The 18,860-nt window shown below is 41.5% G+C and overlaps 1 protein-coding gene across 4 annotated transcripts in view; it reads left to right on the top strand.

Moving 5' to 3' along the window:
- CBLB (Cbl proto-oncogene B) overlaps positions 1-18,860 on the top strand; it is a 133,592-nt gene that overhangs the window by 103,509 nt on the left and 11,223 nt on the right. For 2 of the 4 annotated variants that reach the window (XM_056327676.1, XM_056327677.1), the window contains exons 12-17: positions 1,341-1,706; positions 4,267-4,361; positions 11,432-11,575; positions 16,232-16,320; positions 16,420-16,551; positions 17,837-17,974. In XM_056327676.1, coding sequence (XP_056183651.1) covers positions 1,341-1,706; positions 4,267-4,361; positions 11,432-11,575; positions 16,232-16,320; positions 16,420-16,551; positions 17,837-17,974 — 964 coding nt within the window. Of the gene's footprint in view, positions 1-1,340; positions 1,707-4,266; positions 4,362-11,431; positions 11,576-16,231; positions 16,321-16,419; positions 17,975-18,860 lie in introns of those variants that run through there. The other 2 variants (XM_056327679.1, XM_056327680.1) reach the window with 2 other exon arrangements.

The following is an 18,860-nucleotide window of genomic DNA, read 5'->3' on the forward strand; positions in this document are numbered from 1 at the left end:
AAGAACAAAAAGATGGCCGTTTAGTCCTTCTGAGACTACTGCTTCAGTCAAAAACTTCTCTTTTTCTGCAATGGAAAACTATAATTAACTATAAACTATAACGAAGAATTTGGAGGCAGCCATTATGTTCTTGCCTTGGCAGTGAGAATAACTTTTTCTTAACTAGCAACTGAATTAAACATTTATTGAATACACTGCATATATTGAATAATAACATATTAATATATTATTATATTGAATATTAATAGACCTGTAGGTAGAATAACTTTTATTTTCAGTCTGAGTAACGTGTTGAGGTGCTGCACGAAGAAGAATGGTGGGCTAACCTGTGGAGCGACAGCAAATGCTGTTGTTACTTTAAAACTTTTGCAACCTCAGTCTCTTCAAGTGGTAATATTACGCAGGCTTAGCAGAGTCCATGAAAACTACACCTTCCCAGGGAAATAATCTTCCCTGTATTACTTATAGTAGCTGGTGGTAAGAGAAAAACACTTTGTAAAGACCTGGCCTGAGTGTTATTTTGTAAAATTTTGTTAGTAATTCACTCCTAATGAAAATGTTTTGGGTTTATCAGTTTTGCTCTTAGAAGCTATACAGCTACTGACATATGGTTTATTGGTTTTGTTGTTTTTTTCCCCTAATAACTTGGGTTCCAGCTTTCTAATATTAGTACATGTAATTTTGGAAGACATTTCACCATTTGTGATATGGTTCAATACTGGGAAAGGATGTACTCTGGCAAAGGTCGTTTGCAGATGAGCTAATTGCAAACATAACTGCATCCTGGGTGTGTTACCTGAAACACACAACTGCGGTTCACACAAGCGGGGCACTCTAACCGTAAAGAGTTGCGTTATCCCTAGGTACACAATTAAAACAGCAGTAGTTATTTTCTTTTCCCAGTTGCTCCCTAGTCATTGCTTTTTTGTGCTCATTCGCTGTCGCTAAGTCATTTCCTTTTGCACGTGGGTTTTAGTTTGTTCGGGGTTATTCAGCTTCAGGCAGTCTGTTTTTTCCAAACACTCCTCAGAATTCATTTCAGCAGCTGAAGAAGTGATGCAAAGGATTCTGGAAAAAAATGATGGGTCAGATAAACCTGCCTCTGTCCGTTGTCTTTTCTCCCTTCCACTCCTTCCTTGGGTTACTCATGCAACAGCCGACGTGGGGGCGTGCTCTCGGCAGAGCGGGCAAGGCTAACATTTCGTCTGCTTGCTGGTGGTGTTGTGACACCTTGAAAATATCTCGGTTAGAAATGGTAAAGCCATACCTGACCACGAGAGAAATATGCACATCTATATGTAACTTTTTTTTTTTTTTTTTTTTTAACCTGTGTTGCTTAGTCTTCTCCTTGTATGGTGAGGAAACAAGACAAACCTTTGCCAGCACCACCACCTCCCTTGCGTGATCCTCCACCGCCCCCACCGGAGCGACCCCCTCCAATTCCACCGGAGAACAGGATGAGCAGACACCTGCACCACCCGGAAAGCGTGCCTTCCAGAGACCAGCCCGTGCCCCTGGAAGGCTGGTGTCCCAGGGATGTGTTTGGGACAGGTCAGTTGGTAGGATGTCGAATAGGGAGCGATGCTTCTCCCAAACCAGGACTGACTGCGATTTCAAACATAAATGGAAGGCACAACCGCATCGGTTCTGATCCAGGATTTATGAGGAAACACAGACGGCACGAGCTGCCTGCGGAAGGTGCCAAGGTATGAAATGTGCTGAATGTGATGTGTGGGATCCTGGTCTGGGACCCCCCTGCAGCGCTGTCGTGCTGCGGGTAGCATGCTCTTTGTGCTGGTCAGTGCTTGTCTGCTGTTTCTGAGGCTGTTGTGTTGATCCTTGGTAATAAGCTGGTCCTAAATCAACAGTTTGTTAATACTGGGATTTTAAAAGAAACAGTACATGAGGGTCTAAGTTACAATTTTAACATGAAGTCTTCAAGAAATGGAGAGAAAATTCTAGCTGTGCTATAACCTTTTAGTAAATCATCCATACAGTCGGTGCATGATAATAATAAATCACTGCCGTAGTATAGTTACATAGTATCTCAGGTCCAATGTGGAAGCATCTTGTGCCAAAATTGTGTATGTGTTTCCTGATGGAAAAGCAGTTACCTCTGTCATAGGTGAGGTGGGGACTCGGTAACCTCTTCAATCTGTGATGTGTACAGTACATACAGATGATGTATACAAATGGACTTAAATTGTCAGATATATTGTGTGCATTAACATAACAAGCTAAATATTCTAAAGGTCAGTTGTGTGGTTCATCAGTAAAACATTATTTTCAAGAGAGCATTGAATTAGTCATGGTGTTCTGTGTAGTCTAATGGAAAAGATCTAGCCTGCCTTGACCCTTAAGAAAGAGGAAACAAATACATCTGAAGCCAAGTTACATGTGGAATTGCTTATTGCATCTTTACCACTGGCTAGATGTGTAGCATCCTTGAAAGTGCTGAGTGGCCCCAGTATTGCATTGTTTCATTTGTTATTACCAGCAACATTCTAAACCTTATGCAGGATAATTAGCATTGCAACTCCGTTTATCTTTTACAGTTGCTTACAGTGATGCACATTCCTTCAGCTGAATTTTTCTTTCTTTGTGCTTAAATCAGAGCTCCGTTGTATATTGTTACAACTTGTTCATAGCAGCTTTTGACTTCTCTTGGACAAATGTCCGGTGTAATGTCCGATAATCCATTTTCAGTGCTGAGGGCATTCTGCGTTGTCACTTGCAGCCTTCCCGCTGATTATCTAGCTTGGTTTGCTGGGGACATTGGCTTGTCACCCACAGAAGTATGTCCTCCCGCCCTTGTTGCAGTGTATAGTGTAGATGGCACTAACTATGGTGTTTCTTTTATCAGATGGTGGGGGAAGTGAAGGATCGTTGCTATATGTTAATTGAAGATATCTGGGGGGAGAGTGGAGAGGGAGTAGTTCTGGCGTTAGGTGGCTTCACACAACTTGCAAGTCTTATGGCTGGGAGGCTTAGGTTTGAAAGAGATCAGGTGGTGACAGCCTAAGAAAGAATTCCTAGTTCTGTTTCTGATCAGTTTTATAAAAACAGCTCAGTAATTTATTCATAGAGCAGGCTGTTAGCTCAAAGCTGCTCTTCTTTATTTTGCTTGAAGACTACATAGCTTGTGCTAGGAAGGATGGATACATGGTTAAGTCACGGTAGTTAGAAAGCGTAACTTTTTCTCTATTTGCTTTTCCCAAAGTCACAAGCTATTTAACCTTTCTATCTCCATTTTACATTTTTTTTCTTATATGGATGTTTTGGTTATTTTGAAAGTATGTTACTGAAATTCAATTAGTATCGGTAAAGAACATTGACATATATGATGAAAGGTGCTTAAGTCCATGATGTTACATATCATTAGAATGTTCGTTTATCAGCGTTGAGGCAAACCCCCAAAATTTTGCTTACAGCAGGCTGTTGATCAAAACGCTACAGCTTTTCATCTGATTTTGAAAGGATACTGTGTATATATCTTCAATTTTACCTTCATATGGCATTCCAGTTGTGGTCTGGCACAGGATTGGAGGTGATGGAATAAATACTTGTCAAATCAGAATAACCACTCTGTGTAGAAGTGCCGTTGTAGACTGAGGGAGTTACACATGTGTTGAACCAAATGCTGCTTTGAACTGTCATCTTCAGGTTATGGATCTAAGCCGTTTGGTTAAACGGAGCAGCTGACAACTCGGAATTATTGTTTCGGGCTGTATGCGCATTCATGAATGAAGCATTTAATGAGTTTTCGTCCCTGATTCATATATCAATTATATTATAATCTTTTTGCTATTGGTAAAAACCAAGAATCAGGCAGACAATCCTGTTACCCACAGGGTAGGGGGTGCATTCTGGCAGGCACTATATCACGGAGTTGTAACAACCATCAGTGTGTTTAGCACGCTGTGCCTGCTGGTTTCCCAGAGTACTTCATCCCTCTCACTTTGATCAGTTTGCTGTCTTGAAATCTTAATTCCCCGCCCCCCGCCAGCAGTTCACCTGTAGCTGAGTAGTCCATCTAGTAAGTGTGAAGTGGGGCTTCCTCGCTGGCTGAAGCGTTAAGCTAACGTGTTCTCCAGCTCCCAGGTGGGGGTGGGCTGAAACAGGTATGAGGGAGTCACTTCACGTCACACCTCTGCGGTGTGAGCTCCTAGGACAGCCTTTGCCCGTGGCCTTCTCTAGGTCTGTTTGGTAACATCCTTGATGATAAACAGGAGGCAATAACCACTGTAACACTTGTGTGATTTTTAGGTCTTTTCAAACGGTCATCTGATAAATGAAGAATATGATGTCCCTCCACGGCTTTCACCCCCTCTTCCAGCTGCCTGCATCATCCCTAGTATAAAGTAAGTTAAGTTCATCTATAAAGGAAATGTGTTAATGAATGTTAAATAATAGCACTGATTCTTTGGTGCTAAAAGAGGAAAACCAAAAAAAAAATAAATTAATTACTATGACTAGGTGATGCATTTTCCATGAACTTTAATGTGGTGTTACAAAGGAAATGTAAATTGTATTGATTGAGTGGGAGCAGTTCTAATGTTAACTGAACATACTACATTTTTATAGGAAGAGAGAATGAATTGTGGGAGATCTTACTCCAGACATTTGGCAGTGGGAGCAGATGCTGTCTGGTTTTGCTTCTACTACTGCAGGAGAAGCGTGGTCAGAGCTATTTGTCGCAGGAGATGAGAGATTCCAGGGAAAGCGCTAGGGGTAGAGAGTGTGATCTGTGTGTGTCCTGCCCCTCATCTAGCCATGCTTTCTGCTCGTGGGGATTTATCCAGGGCTCACACCAGTATCTTGTCTCTGTTGTAGCTAAAACCCAACCAAAGAAAAATGCTTTATATAATTTCAAGTGGGGTTAACCTCCCTGAGTTCCAGAATATGATTTGGGAAATTTTGTCGTTTCCAGTTGCAGACTACTCTTGGTCTTCCAGTAACACGACTGTTGATTAGGTACCAAGATATTACTGTGCATGACAAGTGTCTTTGGACTCTGAATCACACAAGATATTCTACAGAACAAGAGATACTTAAACTAGAAAGCCTGGAAGTGCTATGATGTAGTTTTGTCAATTTTTCGTGGCTTTGTAAGGAAATCGAAGTATATCTCAACATTTGTTGTTATCCTACAGCTTCTTTCTAATGCGCTACTTGTGATTCTTGCTGTTAAATAAAATAATTGGGCTGTCACTACGTACTAATACTAAGAATTTTCTCTTTAGTCTGGAATTTTGCTGTATCTTCAGCACTCATTCCATTGTTGTTCACTTAGCAGTAACATAAAAGACAAATACATTTTAGCATTTCGTTAATATGCTGGGTTTTCTCTTCCTGAGCGCTAGAATAAAGGTGCGGTGAAGCGGTGGCTTTTCATTCAGAAGCATGTTTCCAAGGGGAACAGCTGCCAGGTTGAAGTTCTCCATGTTTAGTTGCTTTTCAGAAGCGAATTTCAGAACGTAATCCAGACATTTCTGTAAGTGCCTGTTGGGATGTAACCTGAGTGAGTCAGGGTATCACAGGAGCACCCTTTGGCTACCTCGTGTCATCCATGCCCTTATCAGCTGAGCTCCTCGGGTTGACCACCCCTTCTGTGATACGGTGCGAACCCTGGGGTGTCCACGCTCTCAGTCAGAAGGATAAAGCAACGGCTCTGCTAGACAAACAAAATACTTTGATATTCCAAAGCCAGTTGAGCTCCGAAGAGGGGAAGATTCTTACTTTTACTTTGTGTAGCGCTGAAAAAAACAAAACATTCTTTTCATGAATACCCCATTTTTTACTCAGACCTTTGCAAATGGAGCCTAGAATCAAAAGTACAGCACATACATACTCCATACACTGTTCACTGGAGAGTCCAGTAGCGATGTGGACAGGCATGAAATCCATGTCCCACCAGTGCAAAGCTAGGGTGGTCTTCAGCTTGGGCAGAAGAATCACCTTCGTTACCTGAAGCCTTCTGAACTGAGAACAGACATATTCCAGCCAAGAGAAAATCTTCATTTGCTAAAACCAGACTTCTGAGGAAGAAAATAACTCTCATTTCCAGTTTGGTTTTGTACTTAACACCTTTTAAAAAATATACAGCATGTTTTAAGTTTTGATTTTTAAAATGTAATGAGTATCAATATGTAACATAGGGATCAGAAATTAAAATTATCTGATTAACAACTACTAAAATGTCACATGGAATGGCTGTTAACAACATACAATAATTAATTTTTAGTTTTTCCTCAGAACACGAATGTGTAAATTTAAAATTTTTACTTTTTAAAATTTTTTAAAAATCAAATTAGGCTTTTGTTACCCCTAGAAAATACCCCATAATCTGTACTATCATGTGGCAATATGTGGGTGGAAAAATGGAGGGGGTGGGGGGAGAATTTTCAAAAATAGCAAGTTTAATAAGTTTAATGTTTCCACCAACCGTAACAATTGCTTTCCAAAAGGTAACCTAAATAATATTTAGCATGATTTAATTTGAAATGTCAGCAAGAATATTTTTACAGTGTATTTTTCCTCTTGTTAAATTGACTACGCTAAGCCTGCAGAAATATGTGCAGCCGTACTCCGTCCAAGCTACTCTGGCTTTCCACAGCTGTGCTACTGCAATCAGTCTGGAGCAGGCTTCTCGTTTTTTCCTACTCTCCGATCTCTGCGGAGTTGTGGCTTCAGAGCCAGTTTGCTCCATACAGCTCCGAGGCATTTTATTCTTTCAAGTTACTGTCGTGAGTTTGTAATTCCAAGGGTTGGACTGAAGGATACACTGAGCGTGTATGAAATCAGTCTGAATCATGAGGCAGCGCAATGAGCCGCCGCTGGAACTTCAGTTCTAAAATGTCCCCGATTGCCATGTTTGATCAGTTTTACTGAATGCATTACAATTATAACCTTTCTTTTTTTTTTTTTTCTTTCCTAAATTACAGTAATAGAAAAGCACTACTGTCGGTCCTTTTCTGGAAATGGTGCTGATTTGTTTTCATTTTACTAAAAATTGTTATTATTAATTGTACTTCAATAAGGAAATGTTGGGCTCTTGTTCGCCAAGATTGTTATTTTCCACTCAGCCACTACATTGCCGGCCCTACATGTGAAAACAGTTAGTCTTTTATTGGACTGCTCTTAATTATGTCCGTTTATTTTTAGCCGTTTTGATCAAGTTGCTATTTTATTCTTGAAAAAAATAAGTAAAACTTTTGTGCCAAAGATACAGACACCTTCTTCCCTAAAACTTGGTGATTTTCAAATTGTTTTATTCCTGTGAGTAGATGCTACATCAATAAAAAATTGACCCCTGTGTCTTGAAAGTGCTTTATGCCCCAGTGATATTTTCTGGGAGAGTGTCTGGGGTTTCGAGTATGTAATGAGACATCCAGTTCCGACTGCCTCTTGTAGTGTATGAATATATTGGGCAAATCTAGTTGCTTTGAGGTAGTTGGGGGAAAAGTGGAACTGAAAGGTATTTATCCTCGTGCTCTCCCTTCTGCCTTGCCAACAGGCTCTGGAGGTGTGATCACGGTTCCAGTAAAGACGACCGCGGCTTGGGAATCCCGGCTGCCTGGACGCGAGGCTTTGGCGTGGTGCCCCCACGGTGGTGCTGGAGGGGCACTGCGGGGGCGCGGGTTCCCCGCAGCCGGGGGGTGATGCGCTGGAGGGCACGGGTCCCTAGCTCATAGCCTGATGGGCCAGTGGATCTGGATGCATCGGGGGTTCTGTGCTAATTGTCATTGCTAATTCTCAGGCTTACTCTGTGGCAAACAGAAAACTGTGTCCTCCTCTGAGAACGAGCGAGAGCTGCTTTGTGTACGTCTTGTGTTGCTTGAGGGCCACAAGCAGCTGACAAGCGCTGCGTTGATCCTGTGGTCCATATCACTTAACACTTCGCTGAAACAGTTTAAGGCATTGCAAGATTAAAGCTTTTGTCCGCACTGTCAGGTGGTACTCTGCGCAGGACAGAAGGGTTGACAGCAGGGAGCTGCCGCCTGTACTGTACACATGATGGGGCAGCAGGTCACCTGGCTGTGGTCTGGTCCCATGGATTTCAACAGTCTGTAGCGATCGGGATGTAGTAAGGGCACGCTTGGAGCCTACCTTGTATTTTGGTTTAATCTGAAAGGTGCTCACGTGGTGCGCTCCTGAGTGCAAACCGAAGCGTGGTAAGCGGGGGAGGTCGGAGGGTTCATTTCAGAAGCACGGTCCTGATCCAAACCAAAATACCTGGGACTGCAAGTTCATTGTGTCCGAGTCCTGTCAGTCAGTTCACCAGTACATGATGGAAAGGGAATCTTGCCCTGAAATACTTCTGAATGTGTGAGATGCTCGTTTCCCTGGAGCTCTGTTTACAACTAAGCGGGACATGAGGTGGCCGGGCACAAATGAATTCTCACACCTTCTCCTGTTTTGCCTTCGGCCCTTGGTGCTCAGTGGGATAAGAGAGATCGACATCTAGCCTTCTGTTCAGCAACCAGAAACACAAAGAAAGTCTTTGCCTACCAGAATGTAATTTGGATTTTCAACTTTAAAATATTTCCACTTAAGTAAGAAGAGGAACTAGAGAATATAGAAATACAGTGTGCATAAATACAGTAAAGCTTTGTCAGCTTTGTATTCCTCTGTACACAAATCTCCTGAAGTTCTAAAAGCAATGAAGTTTTTTAATTAATTATAGAAAATTTCACCAGCTTGATAAACAGATGCCTAAGTTTTGCATGTCTTCACTTCTAATGACAATGTTCATCTGTTTAGTTACAAGAAACTGTGAAATATTTGTCTATTTATCTTACTAGGTGGCTTTCTGTAGTACAATAGTTAGTCTTAGAATAACAGAGATTTAATAAAACAACTTGATCTCAAAGAAATTTCAATAATCACAGAGAAGAGGGGATAGATGTCTACCAGCACAGTGCAAGAGGTTTGGAGTCAAATATCATTACAATTGGAGTAAATTAGAAGAATGATACGATTTTTAAAAAAATATGAAATCTGAAATACTAGTAAAATATTATGAAAGTATAGGACAATTTTAGGTCTCTGATGGAGACTATATTAGCTATATGTTAGTACTCTAACTCTTCTACTGCTTTACAAATCTAAAGCACCTTTCAAATATTATTCGCATAATAATATTTACAACCTGACAAGTATATTCCTTACTTTAAAGGTAGTGAGAGATTTACTAGTGTGAAGGACTTGTCTAAGGCTGCACTGTATTCAGAAGCAAGAGACTTCAAATTTAGGGCTTTAGTACTACCTCCAATCCAGTGACTTCTTAGCAGAGAAGGGGGGTTGTTTTTGCCCAGTAACAGGCTTTGAAGAGGGCTTCAAACAGTGCTGCTGACCTGGCTGGGTCAGTATTGGGCATTTCTGGTTGAGATATTAATATCTGAAACATTGCTGTCTGCAGAAGCCAGCAATTCAATTAGCGATTATTTTGAAAAAACACAGGCGCATGTGCGCCTGTGTATATATATATACATACACATATATGTAACATCTCCAGAACATGCTGGATTGCCGTGTAAGAATAGTTGCACATCCACAGAAATGAGAAAATTTATTCTTTGTGGGCCTTCCAACTGTCTACCTGAGAACACCACAGAGTTCTTGTCCCGGTGCAGTTTTTACCGTCTGTTCTTTAAATGGCCGTAGAGCAGTGACACAAACCTCGTGTCTGCCTAGAAATCAAGGATGGAAAAAGCAATTTCCCACTGCTGTGTGGAAAGGGAGCTGAAAATTTCAGTAGGGGGGTTGCAGTTCGGTGCCATAAATATTCTTTCCCCCGTCTTTGGCTGGTAGGTCTTTGCAGAAGCTGGTTTCCCATCTTCCATGAACTTGTTCCTGAAGTCAAAATTATGTGACGGATTGAAGGACGGAGTGTCTGAGAAGTAGCTAGGGGGCTCGAGGCTTTGAATGTATCCAAACAAAAGCAGCACACATGCCCCCTTCTTTCTCAGTTCTTTTTCTTTCTCCATTTTTTTTGTTGATTTGTTTATTTAGTGACTGGCTAGTGCTGGTGGTAGGTAGTTATTCCTTTTTGTTCACGGAGTGCCCTGACGTCCTGAAGCCGTGCGGCATCACCTACCGTGTTTCTCCTAAGGTGTTTCTCCTTTGTGAAGGAGCGTGCTCTGTGTCAGGTGCTGTGTCTGTTGAAAAAATGAGGAGATAGGCATGGCCTGTCATTTCAGCCCTTGGTGCTCACGATAAAATCAAACTAGACCACAGTAAGAGAAAGTATGTCCACCGCCTTCTTGCAGTGCCTTCTGGTCCTTCAGAACTTCCCTAAATGATGTACGAAGTAGATGCGTCTCATAGTGCAGCGTGTAGTTCAGCTCAGGGGCCAGTAACCGTAATTGTAGGCCACGGATCAAAATGGGTGTAGATGCGTTGCACATCTTTATTCGGGGTCCTCCAGCTGTTGGCTTGTTTTTGGTGGCAAAAAATAAAGTTGCTCTCCATTGCATAATGTACTATCCAGGTGATTTTTGAAGTTACACACTTACTACTCTTCACGTCCAGCTAGTTTAAGAACCAAACTTCTGTTTGTGGTTTTCATGTGTGGTCAAGCTGAAGTCAAATGAAGTCTTTAATGTAAGCTTTTTTGTTTCAGGTATTTTGTGAGTTCCTTATTTATCTTGATGTATTGGAGTAACTGCTATAGATGTTCTATGTATAAAACGTGATGCTGATTGTTAGACCTGTAACCTCGCTAGTTACATTTTTATCAAGGCCAAAAGATTTGTTGAGCTTGTTAATACCTAAAAAAATTACTTGCTCACCAAAATGACACTTTCGCCTATTCTGATCACACTCATATAACAGAAAACCAGCTAGTGGGAGTTAGTTTTTTAGTTTAGAAATCTCATACCTAGCAGTGTTTTCCATGACAGAACTTGGTACCTGTAAATGGAGATTGTGAGGTCTGCCCCCTTCCTGGGTTTCCACTGCTTTCACAATGTGATATAAACCACTGTCTGCGGGGACAATGAAAGGCAATTATTGTTTGGAGTAAGAATAATTTAAAATACAGGCAAGTTTTTGAGCGTTTGGTAATGGTATGGCTGGAACAAGACTCCACTGAAAGGGTGCGAGTCTGCTGCCTCGCTGAGCCCTGCTAAGTAATGTTTGTCCTGAATTAACTGTTGCCCGGTTCTTTTGATAAGTGCAAACAAGTTAAGCCTTGTAAGTGCTTGTTTGGTACTCTAATTCTTCGCAATTCTCCGCTTTGTTGTGCTTGCTTAAAGTAGCTGTTTAACTCTGAGGTCAGCTGCCCTTTTCTCTGGGCATTTTTAGTGACAAAAAAGCCTTACAAGGTTTAGTTTGACGTGGTGTCAGTGGAAGAGAGTATTTTCAGTATTATAGTGAGGTCAATTATGTAATAGTGAAAACAGAACTGATCTTTTGCTCATCTCCTTAGGTGCCCTGTTCCTTCAGCAAATTCTCTGTCTGATAAATCAAGGGATCACACCGATGACGATGATGAATACAAAGTTCCTTCTTCACATCCTGTAATACTGAGCTCACAACCGCCTCACGGTCATAACATCAAACCTCTTGCTCGGTAAGGTCATTTAGCCGCCTTGAAGGCAACTTATTTCCCAAAACTCTTGCTTTTTCCAAAACGTAACTGGATTCAGCGTTTGTAATGCTGGTTAAGCTTGCCTGCCTTTTCAAGCGTCTCAGCTCTTCAAGCTTGGATTTCATGTCTCTGTTTCATTTGACCACTGCCACAGCCACAAACCTGCGAGGTTCACTTCATCGTGCCGCTGTATGCCAGGACTGGGGGGAGGGGTGGGGGGTGGGGGGGTTTGCCTCCGGACACCGTTTCTGCAGCGGATCCTTTTTGTCCTTTAAACTGAGGTTTTCAAAACTGACCTGGAGATTCAGCCCCCCCAAATCTTGCATTTTGGTTTTAAGGAGAATCCTGACTGAAATTCTCAAAGTCAGCTTCGAAAAATCTTAAACTTTCGCATTTTATATGATTTAAGAAGTAACGCAGTGAATTTGGCAGCTGTGTGTACGTACTTCTGTTCCCTTTCTGTCCCATGTGTACTGTGTCTTTTTAGCTCTTTGAGCCTCTCTCACAGCATATTTTCTTTCTGCTTCTCAGGAAGAGAATTTTTTTAAAAAAAAAAATCAGATGGGATCTATCTTTTTTTGCTGTGTTCTAAAATAATATCTCCAGACTTTCACAGTTGTGAATTATTAATGGATATAATGGCAAGGCGATGTGGAGCCAAGGGACATGGCGACTGAAGGCTGTGTCATTCTGGGTGAACTTCTTAGTCTTTGACTCATAAAAAAAATCTGAATGTCTGGAAATAAGAGAATAAGTCTTGGGGGAAAAGAAGGGCCAGTTCTCTACTGGTCTTGTAGGTCAAAAGTATGATACTAAAATAAAGTTTTCATGTAAAAAGTTCAGACTCTTCTGCTATTAAAAAAAATGCATTGACATATTGCCGGTTTTTCCTCTCTCTGTCAGAATGTGATGTCAAGGATCCACCATCATTAAAGCTCGACATCTCTCTCATCCCAAAATTAGCCAATGACAATATTTAGACCTCTTCTGTCAGAATTTAGAACAGGTGGAAGAAGGGTCATAATCTGATCACCCCTTGCATGCAGGTTAAAAAAATCTTGTCTTTTTTATTTCTAATATAACAGAAATATTAGTATTTCTGTTAACAGAAATGCTGATCCAACCTTCACTGCATGGAGGTGAACATTTCACAGTTGTCTGAGCTTTTTGATCTTGAGTACTTAACTTGCAATCTAGCATACGAGACTTTAAAAACCCAACCAAACAAAAACCAACAAAAATTATGGATTAAAATCTTGGTGTTGGCGAAGCTAAAAAGTGGGAAGCAAAAGAAATAATTCCAAGGTCTTAATCCTTGTTACCCACGTCATATTTTTATCTGAGCATGTTATGTTTTGCATGGGAATGTCTTTCCATACCATGCAAAGCCATCTAACAGAGGCTGAGTTTTTGCATGGCCAGGGTTACACAGGATGAAACCTTCCTTAGTCATCTGCATCAGATGGGAGCCAGATGCCACCCGTTGCCTTGGCTTGGTGGCTTGAGGGCTGTGTCTGGGTTAGTAAGCAGTGTGGTGCTAGAGGAGTGAGTCTGTAGAGGGGACCAGTTGATCCACACTGTGTGTTTTGGGAAGTTTTGGATACAGACCAACCCTAACATGGTCCTGTGGCTGGAGTACCCTTTAGTAATGTGGTCCCGTGGCTGGAGTACCCTTTAGTAATCGCAGTACGTTGGAGGAGCTCCCGCAGGAGGTCTTCTGAGATAACCTCATCCAGAAGCCCTGGAGTCTGCACATTCCGAGACCTCTGCAACGTAAACCAAGGTGCTGTAAGGGGGGGTGACTTGTGGTGGTCTCTTTCAATTCGTACTCCAGACCTGGACTGAAATGCTAATATCTAGATGCACCTTGAAAGATTCTTGAGAAAATAACCAGCTGGAAAACTAGGAACTTCTCGTTTTCTGGTATTCTGCAGAAAAGAGTTGAGTGCTTTCAGTTGGCTGGTACAGGATTTCACCAGGCCATGAGAATTATTAGTAGTCTGTAGGTGGAAAGCTGATTTCAAAGATTTTTTTACTACTTTTTGGTTTATTTTTTAGATAATATGCTTGGTCTTGTGCTTATTGTAGGGGTTTTTTAGCATTAATCCAGGTCTTGCTACAGAGGAAATACCTCAGTTTGCCATTCAGGTTGCTCTATAATTAAAACCACTAAGTCTTTTTATTATATATTCTGGTACGGATTTTAACTCAAAACAAACCATTTTCTTAAGCATTAAGAAAAAAAAAAATTCTATTGAATTTTTTTGTGTATGGATATATATGATGTTCCATATACTTAAAATGCCTCCTCCTAGCTAATGCCACTGCTTAGATGTGAAAGCTGAGATACAGGCTTTCAAAAAGAATTTTGATTCTGGTTGATGCTGTATTCTTTTAATGCACTTTGTTTAATCTCATGGGGAGGGGAGTGTCAATAAACTTTTCAGTATTAGTTTAGCGAAACTGTTAACAGCAATATTATTTTTTTTAATTGTCATAAATTTTTAGCACCTTTCAGTTCTGTTCCCCACTGTCACCTTCTCTTACCTCTTCCTAAAGTGTTGCTTCCTCAGCTCTTGGAGAGTACTTAGTTTTCAGTAAAGAGCCTAAAAAAATTCTTCTGGGTGTTTTATAATTTAGGAACTATATAATTCTTCTATCCTACCCCCAAATTTGGATTGCTTCTTAAGACTTTTTGCTCTTTCACCAGTAGATGTGACAATGCTAAAAATACTATAAGAATGAGACAAAAAATGATTCACAGTCTTTTTTTCCTGGCAGATCAGGTAATTGGTTTGTTAGAGCTGCCCATCTCTGCCCAGGTATGGGTGAAGTTCAGCAATACGGAATGGAGGGAAGGAATTTGAGCATTACTAATTAGGCTGCTATTAGAAGACTGATACATTATAACATTAGCTGTCTTTTCCTAATAAAACTTTTTTCCGAAAGGAAAAGGCAAGGACAGAGGGCTTGCTTGCTGGTACTTGCTCGCTGCCCTTCTTTCTGGTGTTGACTGTTGATGCAGACAGGTATTTCAGCATCATTTGTAAGCCGATCACTTAACTGGGCTCATTATGACCTGACTGCTTCTGAAGTGGTGCGATGTTAAATTATCTTGCTGCCTGTGGCTGGTTAGACTATTAAAAATGCAGAATAGATTCAAATTAAAGTAGAATAAATTCTTAGTGGGTGTAGGTGCTGAGGAGCCGAGGAAGTGTTGCATCTACTGCATTTGGGAGGTTGAACCCATCTCATGTCAAGGAGGGAATCCACACCTCCTCTGCCACCTCCCTGGGGCAACTCATTCATAACAAAATTGCTCCTGCCATTGGGGTGGGGGATGTTGTTTTGTTTTGGTTTTAGGTCTTGCAATTATTCTTGCATTTATTTCATTACCTCTAGTTATAACTCTTGGGGCCACAGCCACAATTTCTCTTCCTCTTTCCTGTTTATATATTCCAAATGATTCCAGACCTTTACTCATTCCTCCTATCCATATGGCCAAGGCTGATAGGTTTGTTAATGTTCGTAGTACTGGTAGCAGCCCAAAAGCTGAATTTTTAGCTGTATATAGCTCCAGCAGATTTGCCGGTATTTAGTAATGATGGTGCATGGTGCGTTGGGATTTCTATTTTTAAGCTGGAATTGCTTAGCATGGTGGCCTTTTTCCAGAGAAACTCTCTGGTTCTTTCAGGATTTGCAGGGTCTATGGTTCCAATGACAGGACTAATTTCCCAGTTCTTTTACATTTATTTAAACAATGATTAATGTTATGAAAAGGTTTTTGTTCTATGTTTTTCCCTGCATATTTGAACAGAGTCATCTGACAAAAATAATCTCCAATATTTTTCTGACAAGATTATAAGCAACTTTGTGTTGTTTAGCTTAGATTATTTTCATATTTAATTTAATACTGATATTTAATTCTGAGAGCATAATATGCTTCCATTAAAATAAAAAACCACCACCAACAACAAAAAAAACCCCAGCAGACTGTGGTAGAAGTATTAGCGAGACTCAGCTTTTTGTTACAGAAATTACCAGGTGCCTGTGAAATTCTTTTGACTGGTTCCATTTTTATTTTATTTTATTTTTTAATGTTTGGCTAAGAGTTTAGTTGAAATTTGCTGTTGCTAGTGGTGTCTTGCAGCATTCTGTTTGATTTATTTTTTGTTGTTTTCTTTTGTTTAATTACTTTTATGTCTACTTCAATGTGGATAACTACCAAAATCCACATTTCCTTTTATCGTATTTCTGCTAGGCAAAACGCAACAGTGGGAAGGTGAATTCGGACTGAGCCTGTGACTTAACTGTGTGAATAAACTAATGACCTGAGCTCAGAAGTGAGGACTATGTTTAATGTTAGTTCTTCTCTATCTTGTATCGCAGCCTTGAGTAAGTTGTTAAGCCACGCCAGCGCCTCACCAGGAAAACAGTACAGTCCTCCAAAGCAGGATTTTAGCGATGGTTAACCAGTAGCTGCTCTCAATATAAGAAAGCATAGATTTTAAAATTGGTGCAGTTTATCGCCTTTTACTTGTTGACATATAATGCACTGCCAGCTCAAGTACTTGGCCATTGTGGGAGTTAGTACCTGGATGGTGGGCTGACGGCTGCCTGTCCCGTGTCTGCCTCCAGGGTGTGTGAGAATGGGCAGTGTGCTGGAGCGGTGAACGGAACGCACGGTGCCGCTTCCGAGATGAAGAAATCAAAGCATCCAGAGTTAGGTATGTTTTTATTTTCCCCTATTTAGCAAGAAAACTTACTCTGTGCTGTTCTAGGGGTACAGCAAGAAAACATTCACTTCTTGTGATTGTGTCATTCAGGAGATGCCTATGATGCACCTACTGCTCCGGTACCTTTGCCACCTGCACGACCTCCTACCAGAGACAACCCCAAACACAGCTCTTTGCTCAACAGGACACCCTCCGATTATGATCTTCTGGTGCCCCCTTTAGGTTGCAGACTTTTTGCTGATTACATTTAATGGTTAACATTGCCTAGATGAACCAAATACCATGTTTATTGCAAAGAAACCAGTGCTGAGTATGTTAAGAGTACCAGAGGAGCTATGGGCTAAGCGTTACAGCTGTGAGTCGATAGTTGTGTCAGTGGTCTGTGCTTGGTGTCTGTCTGTAAGCCCTCGTGCCAGACAGACGAAAAGTCATACTCAATCTGTATTCAAGCTATAAAGAAAAGCAAAACCATTTCCCCTGAAATAAATCACGATTCTTTGTCCCTTAATAGGAAGTTTGAGGATTGCAATTTAATGCAAGAGTGGAGGGTTTTTCATATTGTAGCCTAAATAATTCTGTTTCTTTTATCAAATACAAAGAGGAATGCCATAGAGGTGGTATTTAGGTCAAAGAAAACTAAACTACATTTGTAAGTTTTTCTGGGGATTTTTCCACTGTCAAGGGACAGTTCAAGACTCACTGCTGCCTCCAGTCGCCAAAAGCTCTCTTTTCCAACCCTGATTTCTGTTCCGTCCTCCAATGCAGAAGTGGGTGAGCTCTGCATATGTACGGGGGCTGCGCCTGGCCACCCCCACCCCTTCACTGCCAGCCTCGGCGGCGGGGCTCTCTGTGTGTCATCACCCCATTTTCTGGTTCCATAAAAGCTTTTGACCATTTGCTGTGTTCCTGCACTGAACTCTCTCTGGTCCCTGAAGTGTTCCTGAGCTGCGAGAGGACACAGGATTGGAGGCAGAACAACAGATAAAAATTGCTCGGCTTGGTAGCTCCAGTCCTCTCTGCACCCCCTCTGTGTACGGGGTGCAGCCTTCTGCCAAGCCCTAGAAAATTCAGTTTATACCTGGGGTCAGAGCTTTAGAACAGCAGGTACAAATAATACACGGTATAAATGTAGCAGATTCTATGTAGTCAGCACAGCTGTTTGAATATAAATATATTTGCTTAGCCACTGAAACGGGGTTGTTTATTCAGTGAACCTTCCATTGTAATACACTCTTTGCAATTGAGCCACCAAAGGAAACCTCTGTCCCCCCTGCCCCACCCCAGAAAAGAGATGGAGCACTGCGAGGGGCCATTCGGAGCGTGTGTTTGAAGGATTGTGCGTAGCGAGAGTCCGGCTTACGGTTTCATTGCTGGAGTCGCTGAACTGCTAGACAAACCCTAGGAGGAAAAGCCTCAGCAGCCAGAAAATAAAAGTTGAAGCTTCACTGTGTGTTCTGTGGGTCTTAATGAAATTTTGCTCATCTAATAATTCTTTTCTAAACTGCAGGCGAAGACACATTTGATAACTCGCCGCCCGCGCTCCCACCACCACCGCCGCCTGCGCGGCACAGCATGATCGAGCACACGAAGCCTGCTGGCTCGGGGAGCCGGCCCCCTTCGGGACACGAGCTCTTCCTTCATCCCGGTAGGAATACAAAGGAAACAGCGTATTTAATTGCATTTTCCTTTACTTCAGAAGCTTATCTGTTCTGAGATAGCGTTGTCATGAGGCTTCAGAAGAGTGTTTTGACTATATTTCATACTTAAAAAATATTAACAATAGAGGGGGGTTTTAATGGTGGAGATGAAACAACTCAGAGTATAAAAATACAACTTGTACATTATCACAAAGAAGCAAAATAAGGCTGCTGTTTCTCTACCATCCTAGATATCTTGGTAAATCGTACATTTCTAGTAAGAATTGTTACTTGTGAAGTGCCAAGTTTTCCATTCTAATCCACAGTACTAGTCTCCATCCTTTTGCCAGCTCTGTTGTTTTCTATAGTAAAACGTAATGCCTGGGTTTTATTTTCAAATTGGAACTTGTGGAAAAACTAGAAAATCAGGGAATAGAGCATCCTGCTTGGTTAGAACTGTAGTAGAATTTTGCTGCAGATGGCTGCAGGTGCCGGTGGTCTGCAACCTCTTTGGTAAGTCACGGTTTCACCTTTCTTTCCCGGTGAACCGCTGAGAGCCTTTTCCAGTCGGTATTTTGCTCGTAAAAGGTGTGAAAGCTATGTTCATGATTTATGACTTTTGTCTTGGAGTTGAAAAGTGTTTGTCAGGTGATGCTAAACACATTTGCTGCTGCTGCAAGTTACAACAGGGGTGTTGTGGGTTGTAGTGCGTACCTGTGAAGTGACCTATTTTATTTTTTTTATCTCTGGAACCTTCCAGAGGATGTTGGTGTCTTAAGTTTACCTGCCCCAGGAATATTTTCAGTGATTATCTACCTTGTGGTGTGGTCAGATGCCTTCCTCCTCCTGTCCGTTCTTCTCAGAAGCTGTACGGAGAGGGAGAAGCGAGTGCGT

This window comes from Falco biarmicus, chromosome 2, assembly GCF_023638135.1.
Source record: "Falco biarmicus isolate bFalBia1 chromosome 2, bFalBia1.pri, whole genome shotgun sequence".
Lineage (NCBI taxonomy): Eukaryota > Metazoa > Chordata > Aves > Falconiformes > Falconidae > Falco > Falco biarmicus.